Below are 15,841 nucleotides of genomic sequence, written 5' to 3'. Positions count from 1 at the left end.
GATTGCTTTACACTACAAGGTGGTGCATTTGGATAAAAATATCAAGAAGCACTCTCAAACCATTCGGAGTTGTGTATATGCGTGCATACATGCATGTGTGTGTGAATTCTCAGGGGTCATTCCAAAAAGCCTTCTAAGAAAATGCGAGACAGGAAATTGTATTTTGAATATGATGCTACATGGTAAGGCAATATTTTTACCCGCCCGTTGGAATGCATTCATTTCTCTGTGGTTGTCCCAGGGGATAATAACCAAAAGTGGACATATTCAGAAGGCAGCTTCACCACATTACTGTGAAGGTGAAAAATCACTCTATGCTGACTATTAACATACAACAAATGATGGCACAAGTCAGGTAAACAGAACCTTAGGAGGTTACGGATAATGAAAGAGACACAACACATCTAAAACATTTTTATTATATCAATATGGGTTTTTTTCTGCTAACTCAGATGATATTGGATTTCATAGAATTGTTCTGGGTTCCTTTTTTTAAAAAATCCATTTATCATTTACAAATGAGTCACCTATTTTATTTTTGCCTGTTTCTTGGTGTCAGGCAATAGGAGTCAAGATGAATGACTTGCCTCCCAGCTTTATTCAAATGATGCACTTGGAAAATGTAATAATATGGAATGTGTTTGACATGTTGTTTTTCCTAACATTGTTCCTCAGCGTTATGGGTTCTCCCCCTTAGGGAAAGGCCCATAGATCGATCATAGCACATAAATTTGGCATGTGGATGGACTCAGGTTCAATAACCATCATCTCCAGGAAGCTTGGAAAGATGATTCTCATCATAAATTTATATCACAGACTGGAGGAGCCTGTGACTCTCTGGATATTGTTGGAATATAGTTCCCAAAATCCTTGATCAGCTTTCTTCAACTTGTAGTCCAGATGTTTTGTACTACACCTCTAAACAGCCCCTGGCAGCATGGCCAATGGCGAAGAATGATGTGAGTTGTCTGGCTGATGGGAGTTGGAAATTGGAATCAAACCTCACCTGAAAGTCCTCTGCCTGGTTCCCTGTAACCTCACTTCTTGCAGAGAGGGAACTGCCAGAAGACCCTTGGCGCCTTTTAACACTACATATTAAAAAGCTTCCCTATACAGATGTCTTCTAAAGGTTCTATAGTTACTCATCTCCTTGACATCTGATGGGAGGGTGTTCCACAGGGCGGGTGCTACTACCAAGAAGACTCTCTGCTTGGTTCCCTGTCTTTTTCCTTCTTCTTTGGCGATCACTCATCGTCGAGTAAGATTGTCTTCCATGAACACGATCTTAACAGTGATTCCATAAGTGACTGTGGAGGCCAATTCTGGATCCACACGTCCTTCCGCAGTGGGGACGTAGGTTTCCGGGCGGGAGTTGATCCCGGTGAGGGTTTGCCAAATATGCCTTCCTCTTAGCTCATTTCTCCCTTTTGTCCTGAGTTTGAGCGTCTTCGAAGTCCATGACACCTTTGGTAAAGGCTGTTCTCCAATTGGAGCGCTCACTATTGGTTCCCTGTAGCTTTACTTCTCTCCGTGAGGGAACCACCAGAAGGTCCTCAGAGCTGGATCTCGGCATCTGGGCTAAACAATGGGGGTGGAGATGCTGTATCCGATGCTAGTCCTACACAGAAAATACCTATAGATGTGATTAACTTCATTTCATTCATTTCAGTGAGTTTGCTACATGTATGATTCTTACATAAGGCCTGCGTAAAAAGCCACAAGAGTTTTGTACATGCATGCAAGAGTGCTGTGAACTCCCTGAGATTTCCGGATGAAGGGTGGCATATAAATTTAATAAATAATAATAAAATAATAATAATAATAATAATAATAATAATAATAATAATAATATCCTTTACGGCACCTCATACCTGCTGGTCAGTGGTAGTTTTATCACAAACACATTGGGTTTGGATCCATTCACCATCAGCTGTGGTGTATCTTTGCCGTCTACATTTACCAAGGCCCAGTTCAGCGTTTCTTGGAGGTACCCTGAAAGGTGATTCACAGCATGGCAGTCCACAGCCGGCAAGACTAAGGAAGATGATGAAGTCTTCAGAAGTTCCTGTAGTAAGCACAAAGAACAGTTAATTATGAATTGTATGATTAAGGCAGGAATGATTGCTTTCTTTTTCTTTTTTACTCTGATAGGCTTGATTACAGTCTTTTATAGCCTCCATTATGCGAAATAAACTCTGTTATCCTCAACAAGAATTTGACATGCAATTTCATTATATAAACAACCCGATAATCATCATCATCAAGCTGAACAAAAAAATGTTCAAGTGTTCACAATTTTCTGAATGTTTTTTTGTGGGGTGGGGGGGGTGATTAATCAATCTCTGTGTGTACATGTGAAAATTGGCTGTTTTGCAAGCAGTTTATAGGTTGATGAAAAAGTCAACCTTGTGTTTAAAATATTGTTTAAATATATATATTTTTTTGAGAACTATGAATGGCATAGCTGCCAAGTTATCCCTTTTTTTAAGGGAAATTCCCTCATGCTGAATAGGCTTCCTTGTGAGAAAAGGAAAAACTTGGCAGCTATGATGAATGGTCCTGTCCTATGATGTGGCATACTAGCAGTTTTAAGGAAGCCTCACAATTCTCTCACGATTATTACAGTCATCAGGCAGTGAAGTGACCTGTTCAGGTGATAACACAGATCTCCACATCTCTCTGGCCCATTCGCCCCTGGTGTGCCTGCTTTGAAGTCCAACTATCTGCTCGTCTGAACCACAGCTTTTCCCTCCAGCCACACTGAGCTCAGACCTTGACGCTTAATTAGCTGAGACTGGGTGGGCATGGCAACAGTCGTACCTTGGATCCCAAATGCCTTGTGAGTCGAACGTTTTGGCTCCCGACCGCCGCAAAGTGAATGTTCCAGTTTGCGAACGTTCTTTGGAACCCGAACATCCGGTGCAGCTTCCATGGCTTCCGATTGGCTGCAGGAGCTTCCTGAAACCAATCGGAAGCCGCGCCTTGGTTTCCGAACATTTTGGAATTCGAACGGACTTCCAAAACAGATTCCATTCGACTTCTGAGGTACCACTGTGTAAGCAAATACGCATGACCGTCATATTACATCTGCGTTGCAAGAAAAAGAGCTTGGAAATGTTTAGCCCAGCGAGTCAGATCTTTATCTTCCTCCAAATCCATGGACTAGGATCTGGAAGACCAGTGCTCAGATCCTCACTCAGACATGAAGCTCACTGGGTGACCTTGGGCCAGTCACTGCCTCTCAGCCCACAGGGCTGTTGTGAGGATTAACTGAGAACTATGAGGATTAATTGTGAAGGGGGAGAAAAAATAAGGTTTAAATGAATAAACAAGTAAGTTCGGTTCTATATAGTTTTCTAATGCTATCAGCTTTCTAAAACTATTATGTTCCACATTGCCTCTTCTCCCCCTGCTTACACTTCCCTGATCTTTCTGTGTCTTTTTTAAATTGCTTACAGTAGGTATTTTCCTGTGTTCTTCTAGGAAGCAAGTGCAATCCACTTTTACAGCTTGCTCATGTGGCCCACAAGGTTGAAAATGGAATGACTCAGTTGCTGAAAACAAGTCCAAAAATTAACTGTCAACCCTACCAGGTACTTGACTTCGGGCACAGCCTCTCCTTAGCTGTCATTCAACTAGGGTCTCTGGCACACAAGATAATTTTAGTAGAAACAGGGGTGGGTACCTACAAGTGTCACCATACATGAATTGTGTGTGGGAGGGTGTTGTTTCTGCTTTAAACAAATTGCTCTGCCATATTAGAGCACATCTCTACGTGGTAGTGGCATAGGTAAAAGGTAAAGGCGACTATGGGGTTGTGGCGCTCATCTCACTTTCAGGCCAAGGGAGCCGGCATTTATCCACAGACAGCTTTCCAGGTCATGGGACCAGCATGACTAACCCGCTTCTGGCGCAAAGGAACACCATGACAGAAATCAGATCACACAGAAACGCTGTTTACCTTCCCGCCACAGCAGTACCTATTCATCTACTTGCATTGATGTGCTTTTGAACTGCTAGGTTGGCAGGAGCTGGGACAAAACAACGGGAGCTCACCCCGTCGTGGGGATTTGAACCACTGATGTTCCGATCGGCAAGCCCAAGAAGCTCAGTGGTTTAGACCACAGCACCACCCTTTAGTGGCATAGACCCTGGAGACAGACACAAGTGTACAGTTCTGTTTGCATCCACTGAGAAGCCACTTCAGTATATTCTCTCCAAATGTGGGGAAAGCAGGATTGGATCCAGTATCTTTTGACCAGCTCCAGCAAGGAAAATACGAGCATGCATTTACATCGCAGTGATCACCTGGGTGCTTAATGAACCTGATGGATGTATCTTCCGATGCCCGTCAGAATGCCCATCCAACACAGGACCTCTAGTCACAAACAACAAGTACAACCAGAGTTGCGCTGGTGCCTCACTTTTTCCAGTAGAGAAGTAATTGACAACAAGGGTAAGAGCATGGGCAATGCATAGCTGAACTGCAGGTCCTATTTTACTGTTTTAAAAGCCTCATGCTTCAAGATGCAATTGCATCCCCAAAATTGCATGCACTTGCAAAATGCAATAACTACTTTTTGCATATTTACAAGGAACACAAGACCTCTGAGACATTTATCGCAGCTGATCTTCTTACAGAGGGAGAAGCCACAATTGCTGGGTAGCTCAGTTGGTAGAGCATGAGACTCTTAATCTCAGGGCCATGGGCCCAATCCCCCATGTTGGGTGAAAGGTTCTTGTGTTGCAGGGCATTGGATTGGATGACCCTCATGGTCCCGTCTAACTCTACAATCCTATGATTCTACAACACCAAATCCTTTCCTTTCTAATCTGCTCCCCACTGTACAACTGATGGCCAGGAGGGGATCCATACATCCCTATGAAATCTGGCTAAGACTTGGGGTTCCCCATTCCTGATTATAAGTATTTTAGTTACAGTGCATTGTTCATTTCCCAAAATACAGACTCATTAGTACTCTTTGTTAAAAGGAGATCAAAGAGCCATCTGTTTCCTCTCAGGTAATGGCTATGTGAGCATCGTCAAGTCAATGGATAATTAGCATCACTACATTCCTTGAAGCATTTAGATTGCTTAGCATTTAGGGGCTTTTTTTTAATTTTGAACACATGCCCTATTGCTGGAATGAGAATTCTTCTACCAATCATTCATTTAACTCCAGTTGAAACACAGGTATTTAACTAAGCTTTACTCAGAGTAAATTCATTCATTTCAATGGGTCTACCATGAGTAAAATTTAGTTGAATACAGCCCTTAGTTCTAGTTACAGGTAGGTAGTCGTGTTGGTCTGCCATAGTCGAAACAAAATTAAAAAAAATTCCTTCCAGTAGCACCTTAGAGACCAACTAAGTTTGTTATTGGTATGAGCATTTGTGTGCATGCACAGTTATCACCTATAATTTAGTTGACAAAATATTCCTCTGAACCTGACAGAATCTCCTTAACTGAACCACCCCTCAGAAGCTGAGAAACCATGTAGGAACTCCCACATTGCCAGAGCTCCACGCACAGAAGAAACACCAAGTCTTGGGTAACTTCAAACACTTTCCTGAAAATTGCAGGTGCTTAAGTTCATTATTTATTTATTTTTTATTTTTTTTGGGACCCAGGTGGCGCTGTGGGTTAAACCACAGAGTCTAGGGCTTGCTGATCAGAAGGTCAGCGGTTCGAATCCCTGCAATGGGGTGAGCTCCCGTTGCTCGGTCCCAGCTCCTGCCCACCTAGCAGTTCGAAAGCACATCAAAGTGCAAGTAGATAAATAGGGACCGCTCCGGCGGGAAGGTAAACGGCGTTTCCATGCGCTGCTCTGGTTCGCCAGAAGCAGCTTTGTCATGCTGGCCACATGACCCGGAAGTTGTATGCGGACAAACGCCGGCTCCCTCGGCCTATAGAGCGAGATGAGCGCCGCAACCCCAGAGTCGGACACGACTGGACCTGATGGTCAGGGGCCCATTTCCCTTTACCTGTTTATTTTACGACTATCACTTTCTCGAGCTGGAAAGAGGCTTCACCCTGTTACCAGAATTGCAATGTCTCTGTCATTCCTTTCAGGTGTCACTTTGTTTTGCTTTTGAAAACTGCTGGGAGATGCCATAGTTATGCTTGCCTGAACATTGTGAAACGGCGTCTCATTTCCAGAGGAGCCGGCGTAACGTGTGAAGTCATCCACACTAAGCTGAAGGGGAAAAAAGATAGAATAGGTCAATGGGGGAGGGCATCTCGGCTCATTAGACACAAGCTGCACTCTGCGGCTATGAGACAAGACAAACTGCCAACACCTACCGCGTCTTGAAGAAACAGGGCGACGTTTCTGGGATTTGGAGAAGCCAGAGCTTGCTTCAGCAATGCATGCAGCTCATGCTTTGAGATAACATGTCCTTCATGTAAAGTGGTTGCCAAGCCTTGGAAGGATCTGAAAGAAATTCATTTTTCAAAGGGCTGTTTACTTTTCTTTTAACGGGATCGAAAATTTCACACATAATACTTTTTTATAATAATTGTTTGTATGTGTGAGTGATGTTTGTGAAGTGTGTGCATATGTATTCCTTTGAGAGAGAGAGAGAGAGAGAGAGAGAGAGAGAGAGAGAGAGAGAGAGAGAGAGAGAGAGAGATGCAGATGCTGGCACACTGATAAATTAGAAAATGGCTTTTTTACCCCTGCCCCTTCCGCTTCTCTACTGAATTCTACACAATAAAATATTATTTGCAACATTTTAGAGATGATGTTTGTTATGTCGTGAGTGTGATTTCAGCTCTTCGTGAAGTCAGCTCAGAATAGTGATTCAGCATACTAGCAAGGAACTGCTAGGAGTCAAGTATAACAATAACAATCTTCTTTATTGCAGTAGGAATCTTGACTGACTGGAGGGAAAGGGTGAGCTCCTTTTATACTCTCAGGAGCAGGGGTTGGGGAAAGGATACATTTAGATTTTGGCGGGAACCTATCAGAGTGAGGATCCAAATTGTGCTAACAAGTTAACCAATAGCAACTGTCACCGCACCCATTTGAATCGCCCTGGAGCGGGAAAGGTAGTTACAGGACTAGCAGAGAAACTCATGTACACAAATTAAACCAATACATAACAACGTTTATCACTTTGAGCTATAAAGACTTAAAAATTGAGACCGGTGCCAAGGGTCCCAGTCACAAAATGGCCACCGTGAGGTGTGCGGCCTAGCACACAATGTCTGTCACGGGGGCAGAGCATCACACAAAAAGAGAGAGAGTCCTTGCTGCTTGCCACAGCTCCACTACCATGGGAAGTCAGTACTATGGCCAAGCTTGCTCTGTGACATCCTACCTATTTCACACTTTCTCCCCCCAAAAAAGTGCAAATAAAATGCATCATATTGAGGGGAAATGCTTGAAAAAATCTGTAAATATAGGGAAATTGCAAATAAAGACATGTTTAGTGGGAGAAATGTGCATGAAAAGGTGTGGTTTCTTTTTAAAAATAAAATAAAATAAACAGATGTAAAAATGTGGCAAACAGCACTGAAGAATGAACAAATAAAGAAAACTGAGGCAAACTGAAATTAGTTCACCCATCCCTACTCCGAAATGTGTATAAGATTTCAGATAATTATATGTGGATACATGGGATTATGTTTATCTTCATGTTTTACAAATATATAATTCAGACTAACGTAATTATATTTTACAGGTTCTGTAAGTGGCTTTATAAATCTGATAAGCTCTCTAAATTGATGTAAGTTCTTCCTTTAATTTAATTAGTAGAACCTCTGAGGGCTCATTGGTGTTTTGGGTCCACAGTAGCATTTTTGGCTTTGTTAAATTATCTACGTGGTTCACATCAGAGCAGAGAAATAAATAAACACAGTCTAAAATGATTCTATAGCGAAACAAACACCCATCTATTTTGTTTTAAATAATGTGTGAAAATAGCAAAAGTTTGTGTGAAATAAATACTCACAGATGGAGTAATTTAAAAAATCTGCTATTAATTTAAAAATAATATGTGATACATGAATCAGAATTAATTAGATGTAACAAAAATAATAAATGACATTACATTCGAAAGGATATGAACACAGATAACTTTGGGAAAGCTAGATTCATTGTTAAAATGCAGATCATTTTACTTCTCATGGGTTCATGGCCTATTTAGAATCCTTCTCTTAGAACAGGCATCCCCAAACTTCGGCCCTCCAGATGTTTTGGCCTACAACTCCCATGATCCCTAGCTAACAGGACCAGTGGTCGGGGAAGATGGGAATTGTAGTCCAAAACATCTGGAGGGCCGAAGTTTGGGGGTGCCTGTCTTAGAACAACTGGTTTTCTTTCAAAACTGTTTTGCATTTTCGAGAGGAATGGTGGAAGCCAATCTTCTACCAACCTTCCCCCCCCCCCATGTTGTTATTTCCAAGCCAGCCTTTCTCAACTTGGTGCCCTCTAGATTTTGGGCAGTGCATGTGATCCCCCCCCCCCAGAGGGTGCCGAGCCGAGAAGATACAAAATTGAGAAGATTCATAATTGAGAAGATCCATAATTGAGAAGATCCATAATTGAGAAGATCCATTTGCAGGCACCAAGTTTTTGTCTTGCACATGGCTCCATATTATGAAAGATTACTTAAGTCCACACCTGACAGATGCTGTGGACTACAACTCCCATGAGCCACTGCCAGCATGGGCATACAATGGTGAAGCTATTGAGAACATAGCTTCACTGGCTGGGGTTGATGGGAATTGTAGGCAGAGACACATGGAGAGCACCAGGATGAGGAAAGCTGATCTATGTGGTTGCAGACCTGCTTTAGTTGAGAGAAAAGGAGAAGGAATACTATTCTTGGCATTTAGAAAACTGCTGAAAGGTAAGGTAGTACTTCTGGCCAAACTATTTGCCAACCAAACATTTAGAGCTTGCAAGTCCACAAGTTATCTATCAGCCCAAGCAGTGGCAGATTTGTTGAGTTTTGATCATTTTTGGTATGGTTTTCAACCAGGAGGAGGCCAACAAACAAGAAGACTCCTCTCCTGCTTGGTCTCATGTAAACAGATGCCCCAATTAAAACAATTTCAGGATCCGCATTCAGCTGCTAGAAACCGACAGAAGATGCTCCTGTTGCTGACGGCGGCAGGTGGGGCTACATAATTAAAACCAGCGGCTGCTTTAGTGGAATTTCAAACAGGTACCGAAGCATCTCGCTGAGTGATATGACTGTGACAGCCCAATTCACTTCTAGCCGAGGGAATTTTATTTGGAGTGGCAACCCAACAATGGTCTGATATGAAATGTCATCTTCAAATTTAGCACGTCTGATTCCTCAAAGAAAAATCTCTTGCACATGCAGTCGGATAGCTCACCTTGTTTGTATTCACCGGAGCATTCCATATGCCAAATAAAACTGCCCGCATCTCTCTTTTAAGCAGGAAGGGGGAAATATTGGCCAGAGTGGCACTGTCAAATTGGGGGAAATCATTTACGAGCTTCTTTCACTCCCAATCTTGGCACAAAAGCAGGCCGTCACTATACAAACTGTCAAAGGTTTCCCCTGATTGAACGCTTTGGATGTTTCAAAAGAACAGGCATGTGGCCTTCCTTACAATTGCTCCTACCCACTCTATGGCTAGCAAACAGTGGTGGAGGAAGCTGCTTGGCCACCTGGGGCGGTGCACTCAGGGCCAGGGCGAGCCACCCATAAGGGCAGGGCGAGGGTGGGGCCTCCGGGGTCTGCCTGCCTCCTCCCACTCAGCCGCCCTACAGCTGGGGGAGGCAGCGGGGGGGGCATTTGGGAAGCGCGGAGCCTGTACGCGCCCAAGCCACAGCATCTCTCCCAGAAGAGATGCGTGGCTCGGGCGCACTGCAGGCCCCGCGGTGAGTGCCGCCCAGCATTCTGTCACCCCCCCTTCCTCCGCCCCTGCTACCAAACTAGCTTTTTTAAAAATATAAAACTGACATTTTCTAGGTTGAGCAAGAGGTGGTAGTGAGCATTTCTTAGAACTGCTATCTAATGGGGGGGGAACCTTAGTCAATGAACCATAGGAGTTTTAGCTGCTTAATTATTTGATTGAATTTACACACGTTTGCCTCAGGAGATGCGTGTTTTGTTGTTTTAGATGGCAGGCCAGGTTTGTTTCACCATGCTAGATCTTTTTTTAAAAAAGGCATTCCCTCCCCTCCCCCTTTTCAGGTGGTACATGCTCTCTGCTGGTTTTGTAAGGTACTGGCAAAAAAGTAATTAAGGGTGCAACTCTGTGGTCCCTCAGGGGCCATGACATGTGGATCTCTGTGGCCATGGCAGTAGAGGGAGAATCCCTCTGCCCAGGTAGCATGAAAAGGCCTGCAGCTCTTGCCACTCTGCTGTTAGTGCACCAATAGCAAAGGGGGGTGTGTGGCTTATTTTATTTCCCTGTCACATTCCCCAAACAGCTGGGGAGCTGGCATAATTATTTCCCCTTCCATTGGAAGCGTTGGAATGGTTTTTTTAAAAAAACAAAAACAAACAAACTGTGATGGAAGGAGAAGAAAGATACATGAATCTGGCAGGTCTTCAACCTTTGATTTTCCCTTGCTTGACCCAACAAGATTTCTCTGTCTCAATCTGCTCCCCGACCAACTAGGGAACCAGATTTGGGACCAAATGGCCTTTCAAACAGAGCAGGGATGAGGGACGTGTGGCTCTCCAGATGTTTCATGCTGGCCAGGGATAATGAGAGCTGGAGTCTGAAAGAATCTGGAGGACCACAGGCCACGTCTGAATAAAGTCTTCAAATAGAAATAGGACATATGGCCATCCTATCTCCAGACCCTGCCTTATGGGCACATCGAAACTATACACGAAATGATTGTGCAACCCACAATCACAGTTCAAACCGCAGCAGTCCTTTCCTTTCTCAGCAGAGCTTCTTGACACCATAATAGAGGAGATACTTCAAGGACAACCACACCCTTTTTCACCCTCCCCCTCCCTGTTGTCAAAGTCTCCTAGGTCAGGCCGTTGGTTTCTTGAAATTCAAAGTCCGCGGCTTCCTGATTGCATCACACTACAAACATAAACTGGCTTTAATATGGAATCGGGGAGAAAGAAACTGCATGGAGCAAGTTTCTGGCTGTTCTCCAGAGAGAAGCCTGGCTTTATTACCAGCATAAACTGAAGTTTTCTAATTCTAGGTCATCTTATTTCTACTGAGAAGAGCTCCTGTTTCACCTGTTTGTGGTGACAACAGGTGCAGCCATTATCAGATAAGGATAAAGGGCGAAGGAGACTTGAATGCATTTCCATTTTTTTAAAACCAGTGTTATTTCAGAATACATTATTGTTTTTCCCAACTGGCTATTTTCTTTCAAAATTATAGAACTTAGTTTTTTTTTATGCACTTAGCCTCTCTCTCTCTCTCTCTCTCTCTCTCTCTCTCTCTCTCTCTCTCTCTCACACACACACACACACACAAGCTCTGGGCTAGCTCAATCAGGTAGCAAAGTAGCCATTTTCCAGGGCCCCCAAACAAGCAGAGGGCACATTGCCCTAAACAGTTTTTTTTAAAAAAAAAACAAACAAACTTTATTAAGATAAAAAAACATTTACAAAATATAAACGACAAACAAACATAAACATAAGCAGCAAACAAAGGATTAAAGAAAGAAGAAAAAATGAAATAAACAATACTCACTCAAATAACAAAATAAATAATACTTTCAACTTAATACAAACTTAATCTTAAATAAATTTAAATTTAAATAAACTAAACTTGAACATAAATTTAGTAACAAAATCATAAATACTCCAAAATTATAAACAAATCATATATATATGTATTTCATACGTGCTCAAATTACATCTCAAATTACATCTCTAGATCATTATTTCATCTGACCACATAATATGTCCTAAAATAAAATACAAATCCCCTTTCTTTCCTCCATTACCCCCCCTCCTCCCCTCTTCTCCCTCTAAAAACTGACTTCCAGTCCCCCCTTTGCTCTGGTCTTCTGTTTTTTGTTATGTTCTTTATACGTATTTTTTTCTCCTTTCTTTTTCTCTTGTTTTTTCCTGTGTCTTTTATAAGTCCGCTAGAAGATTGGTTTTTTCTATTAATTTTTTCTGATATTGTTTAAATGAATTCCAATTTTTTGCTAATTTTTCTTCTTTCACTCCTTTTGTTCTCCCCGCCCTAATTGTTAAATTTTGGTAATTTATCAATTTTTCCAACCATTCTTCTTTTGTTGGTACTATTTTGCTTTTCCAATTTTTTGCGATTAATGTTCTGCTGGCGGCTGTTGCATGCATTATTAATACTTTAGCATTTGTTTTTATTTCGTCACTTATTATCCCTAACAGAAACATTTCTGGGTCTTTTTTGAAGGGGTATTTTAATTTTTTTTAAATTCATTATAACTTTCATCCCAAAACATTGCCCTAAACAGTTGTTAATATTTCCATTTTGCAGAAAATTATCTAAGAAGATGTGATTCTGGTTAACAGCCAAACATGTCACAGAAGGGCAAGTCAATGCAGCTTAGAAAAATTAGGTTGCCATGCCCTCTGTGTTCCAGGTTTATGGGGTCCCATGGAAAGTGCCAGACCCAAGCCCCTCACCCCACAAATCCCAAGGCAACATTGATTAGCTTTCTTCCAGAAAACATATCCTCCTGCAAGCACACACTGTACTCGAGCGCTCTCCACAGAGGAGAAGTGTCCTTCTTCGGAGGCAGGAAGAAGCGATACACCCCTTTCCTTGTGGCATTTTGTCCCCATCTAGTTATTTCTTACGGGCCTCAGAGCTCTGGCAGGCATCCAGAACCCCTCTTGCCCCTTTCATTTCAGAACTGCAAGAATGGAGAACCTCCTGGGAACCACATGTTCAGCTCCTCCAGTTCTGTTGCATTTCTCTGATGAAAATATGGATGTCCTATAGCTCAGACCATTTCCTGGACTTGGCACACAAATGGGTTCCAAAGCAATATATATATATATATATCTACCCAACCTGATGCCTTACCAGTGCATATACTGACTGAATAGTAGTGCCAGATTAAAATCAACACACACACACACACACACACACACACACACACACACACACACACGATTTAAGACCTTCACATATCCTGGCCTTCAAACAGTTTGGGCTAGGGGTAAGGAACTTCTGGTCCTCTACATGATGTTAGTCCCCAACTCCTACCAGCTGTGACCATTGGGCGACAGCCACATCTGGCCAAAACAAGATACTAAATTATCAGGGCTCAAGAATCAAACATGCCATAACCTGCCAGAATAAAAATGTCTTAGAACAAGGCCATCAGCACAAGGTGAGGGGACACCTTGTGAGGGATCCCCCGCAGCATAGCCCTAGAGCCCCTCTCCTGCATACCTACCAACCAAACCTTTGACATGAAACAGTGCCAAGGATCTGAATGTGCAAGCCAAGGCAGGTAGAGTCACAGAGGAAGAGATTTAAGACCTTCAAATATCCTGGCCTACAAACAGTTTGGGCTAGGGGTAAGGGACTTCTGGTCCTCTACATGATGCTAGTCCCCAACTCCTACCACCTGTGACCATTGGGCATGCCAGCTGAGGCTGCTGGGGGGTTGTAATCCAGCAACATCTGGAGGGCCACAATTCCCCACCCCTTGGATTTAGGCCTTTTTTAAAGGCAAGGAGCAGCGTTCTAAAATGGACCAATTTTGTACTGAGGCTCATCAGAAAGACTCACCTGTGTGTCGACCAAAGCAGCATTGGCACATGATCCAAGGACAAAACTCCTTTGCATAGCATGCCGGAGAGGCAGATGAGTTGTACCCATGAAACAGCGTTGCATCTTGCCATGACGCCGGCAGGGTTTGTGTGTGGTTTGCTGCTTGAACAGGAAACTATAGCCAATTTGGGGGGGCAGGGAGGAAGAAAAAGAGATTTTGACATGGCTGGGTACTGAAGCTTCTGGCTTCCAGCAGGGCTGTTTTGAGTCAACAAAGGTGGAATTGTTTTATCATAACAAGAGAAAGCAAACCAGGTCTAACGTGCGTGTGAACTTTCAGATCACTTTGACGTCAAGGGAAAGTGTTATTCTATCCGGATTCACATACAATTTTTGGAGGCAGCAATTAGTAGTTTGCTTTGAGGCACTAGGCTCATGCTTACCTCGTCTGAATTTCCCACAGTTATAACTTAAGCAGAGTTTGTTGGGAGCCATTGGCAAAGGCTGGATTAACTACTGAGCAAAATAAGCACGTGCTTAGGGCCATCAAAGGAAAGGGGGACACCACAGAAATTCCCCATTGCTGGATTTTTAACATTCACGGTCACAAATCGCTCAGCTGAGAAATCACTTTCTTAGTTGAAGTACATACCCCCCCCCCAACATTTATCCAATGAAAATAGGGGTGTTCTTTTTGGTTCCAGAAATTAAACTCGCCTCATTTCTAGTTTATTCTTGTATCTTTCACTTTTGTTCTCCTTCACACATCCTCCAAAAGCTCATGTCACACATTTTGGATGTTGGCAAGTTGAAACTATGGCATATATTTGTACACCGCCACCCCTCCTTGTGGGCGACGATGAGAAGACAATAATGCAAGCTCTTATCAGCTGAATACACAGAACTGATTTAAGGAACCTGTTGCTTGCGAAGGAGGATGGAGAAGCCAGTTTTTATCTCACATCTGCATGGGTATCAGAACATCCATAAAGGCAACCTTTATGGCTAACCTTAATTATCCATAACCTTAATGGTAACCTTAATTTTGTCTGCTACTGTTTGGGTCACCATCCGACAGTCCACAATAGTCTTCCTATGTCCCAGTCTTCCTATGTCCCACAGTCTTCCTATGTCCCACAATAGCCTATGTACAACAATGCAATTTAACAGAAGCAGTTTTCCAAAATTCTGTGCCTCAGGATAACCCCCCCCCCTTTCCTCTTGTAGTTTGTAGTTACAGGACGAAGACAACATACCAAATTCATTTCATATATTTGCAATTTTTGCCCAAGTGCCTTTTCCAAGCAAAGGGTCTGCTGGTTTTTCTTTAAGGTTTCCAGACTCAAAAGAGAGCACGGCAATTAAAGGCACAGAAGTCCTGTCCTCTATTGAGTCTGGCAACCCTAGGGGTAAAAAGAGGAAAAGTTGTTCTCTAGACTTCTGCCCTAATTACATAGCAAGTGGCAGTAATTTTACCACTGATTAATCTGCTCAGGGCCCTGCCCAGGTACCAGATTTTTGTCTTCCAGTAGTTGACAGCGCTAATCACGACCTTTCACTGTGGTACACAAGGCAGGTAATAGGGGAGGGTGTTCAGAATTATTTGGTCAGTTCTTTTACAGATATCCTTACTGCGTATTGAAATATATTCTCCAGCTGTGTAAGTGTTTACTTCCTGATGTAAATTATTTTGACTGCGAACACATGTCAACACCATATTCGTGTGGTACAATGATAAATTTAGAGATCTAAATTTGGATAAAAGTGGTACTGCTGTAAAAGAGACAATTTATGCGTATTTGCTAACTGCATTTCTGAAGAGGCATTTTTGAGATGCTGTGCAACAAAAAAATACAGGCTCTCTGATGAAGAAATCAGCTTTTATGGCAAAATGAAAGTGCATATTTGATTTAGAGTCACTTTAGATAAATTTTAAGGTGTTTTTATATATATATATAATTTTTTTAATGATGAAATGTATCCAGAATAACTTAACTATGCTTTAGTCCCACTGAGATCATTTAAATTTGACCTGTCTAGCTAATTTCAACAGGATTGCAGTGTGACCCAATTAGCATAATATTAACACTATAAGACTCCTGTACTCGTCCTCTGCTGTCCCCTTCTCCTAGTGCCCTCAATCTTTCCCAGCATCAGGGT

The 15,841-nt window shown here is 42.6% G+C and overlaps 1 protein-coding gene across 1 annotated transcript in view; it reads right to left on the bottom strand.

The window, feature by feature from the left end:
• Positions 1–13,879, bottom strand: part of LOC118091110 (V-type proton ATPase subunit S1-like) — a 50,170-nt gene extending 36,291 nt beyond the window's left edge. The window contains exons 1-4 of the mRNA XM_060279567.2: positions 13,700–13,879; positions 6,305–6,434; positions 6,129–6,197; positions 1,872–2,065 (exon numbers count right to left, since the gene is read on the bottom strand). Of these exons, the coding sequence (XP_060135550.2) occupies positions 1,872–2,065; positions 6,129–6,197; positions 6,305–6,434; positions 13,700–13,812 (506 nt within the window). The 5' untranslated portion in view covers positions 13,813–13,879. The remainder of the gene's footprint in view (positions 1–1,871; positions 2,066–6,128; positions 6,198–6,304; positions 6,435–13,699) is intronic.
• Between the last annotated feature and the right edge of the window lie 1,962 nt (positions 13,880–15,841).

This window comes from Zootoca vivipara, chromosome 9 (genome assembly GCF_965207765.1).
Source record: "Zootoca vivipara chromosome 9, rZooViv2.hap1.1, whole genome shotgun sequence".
Classification (NCBI taxonomy): Eukaryota; Metazoa; Chordata; class Lepidosauria; order Squamata; family Lacertidae; genus Zootoca; species Zootoca vivipara.
Note: the sequence above shows the minus strand (reverse complement) of the source record. Positions and strands in the feature narration are given on the sequence as shown.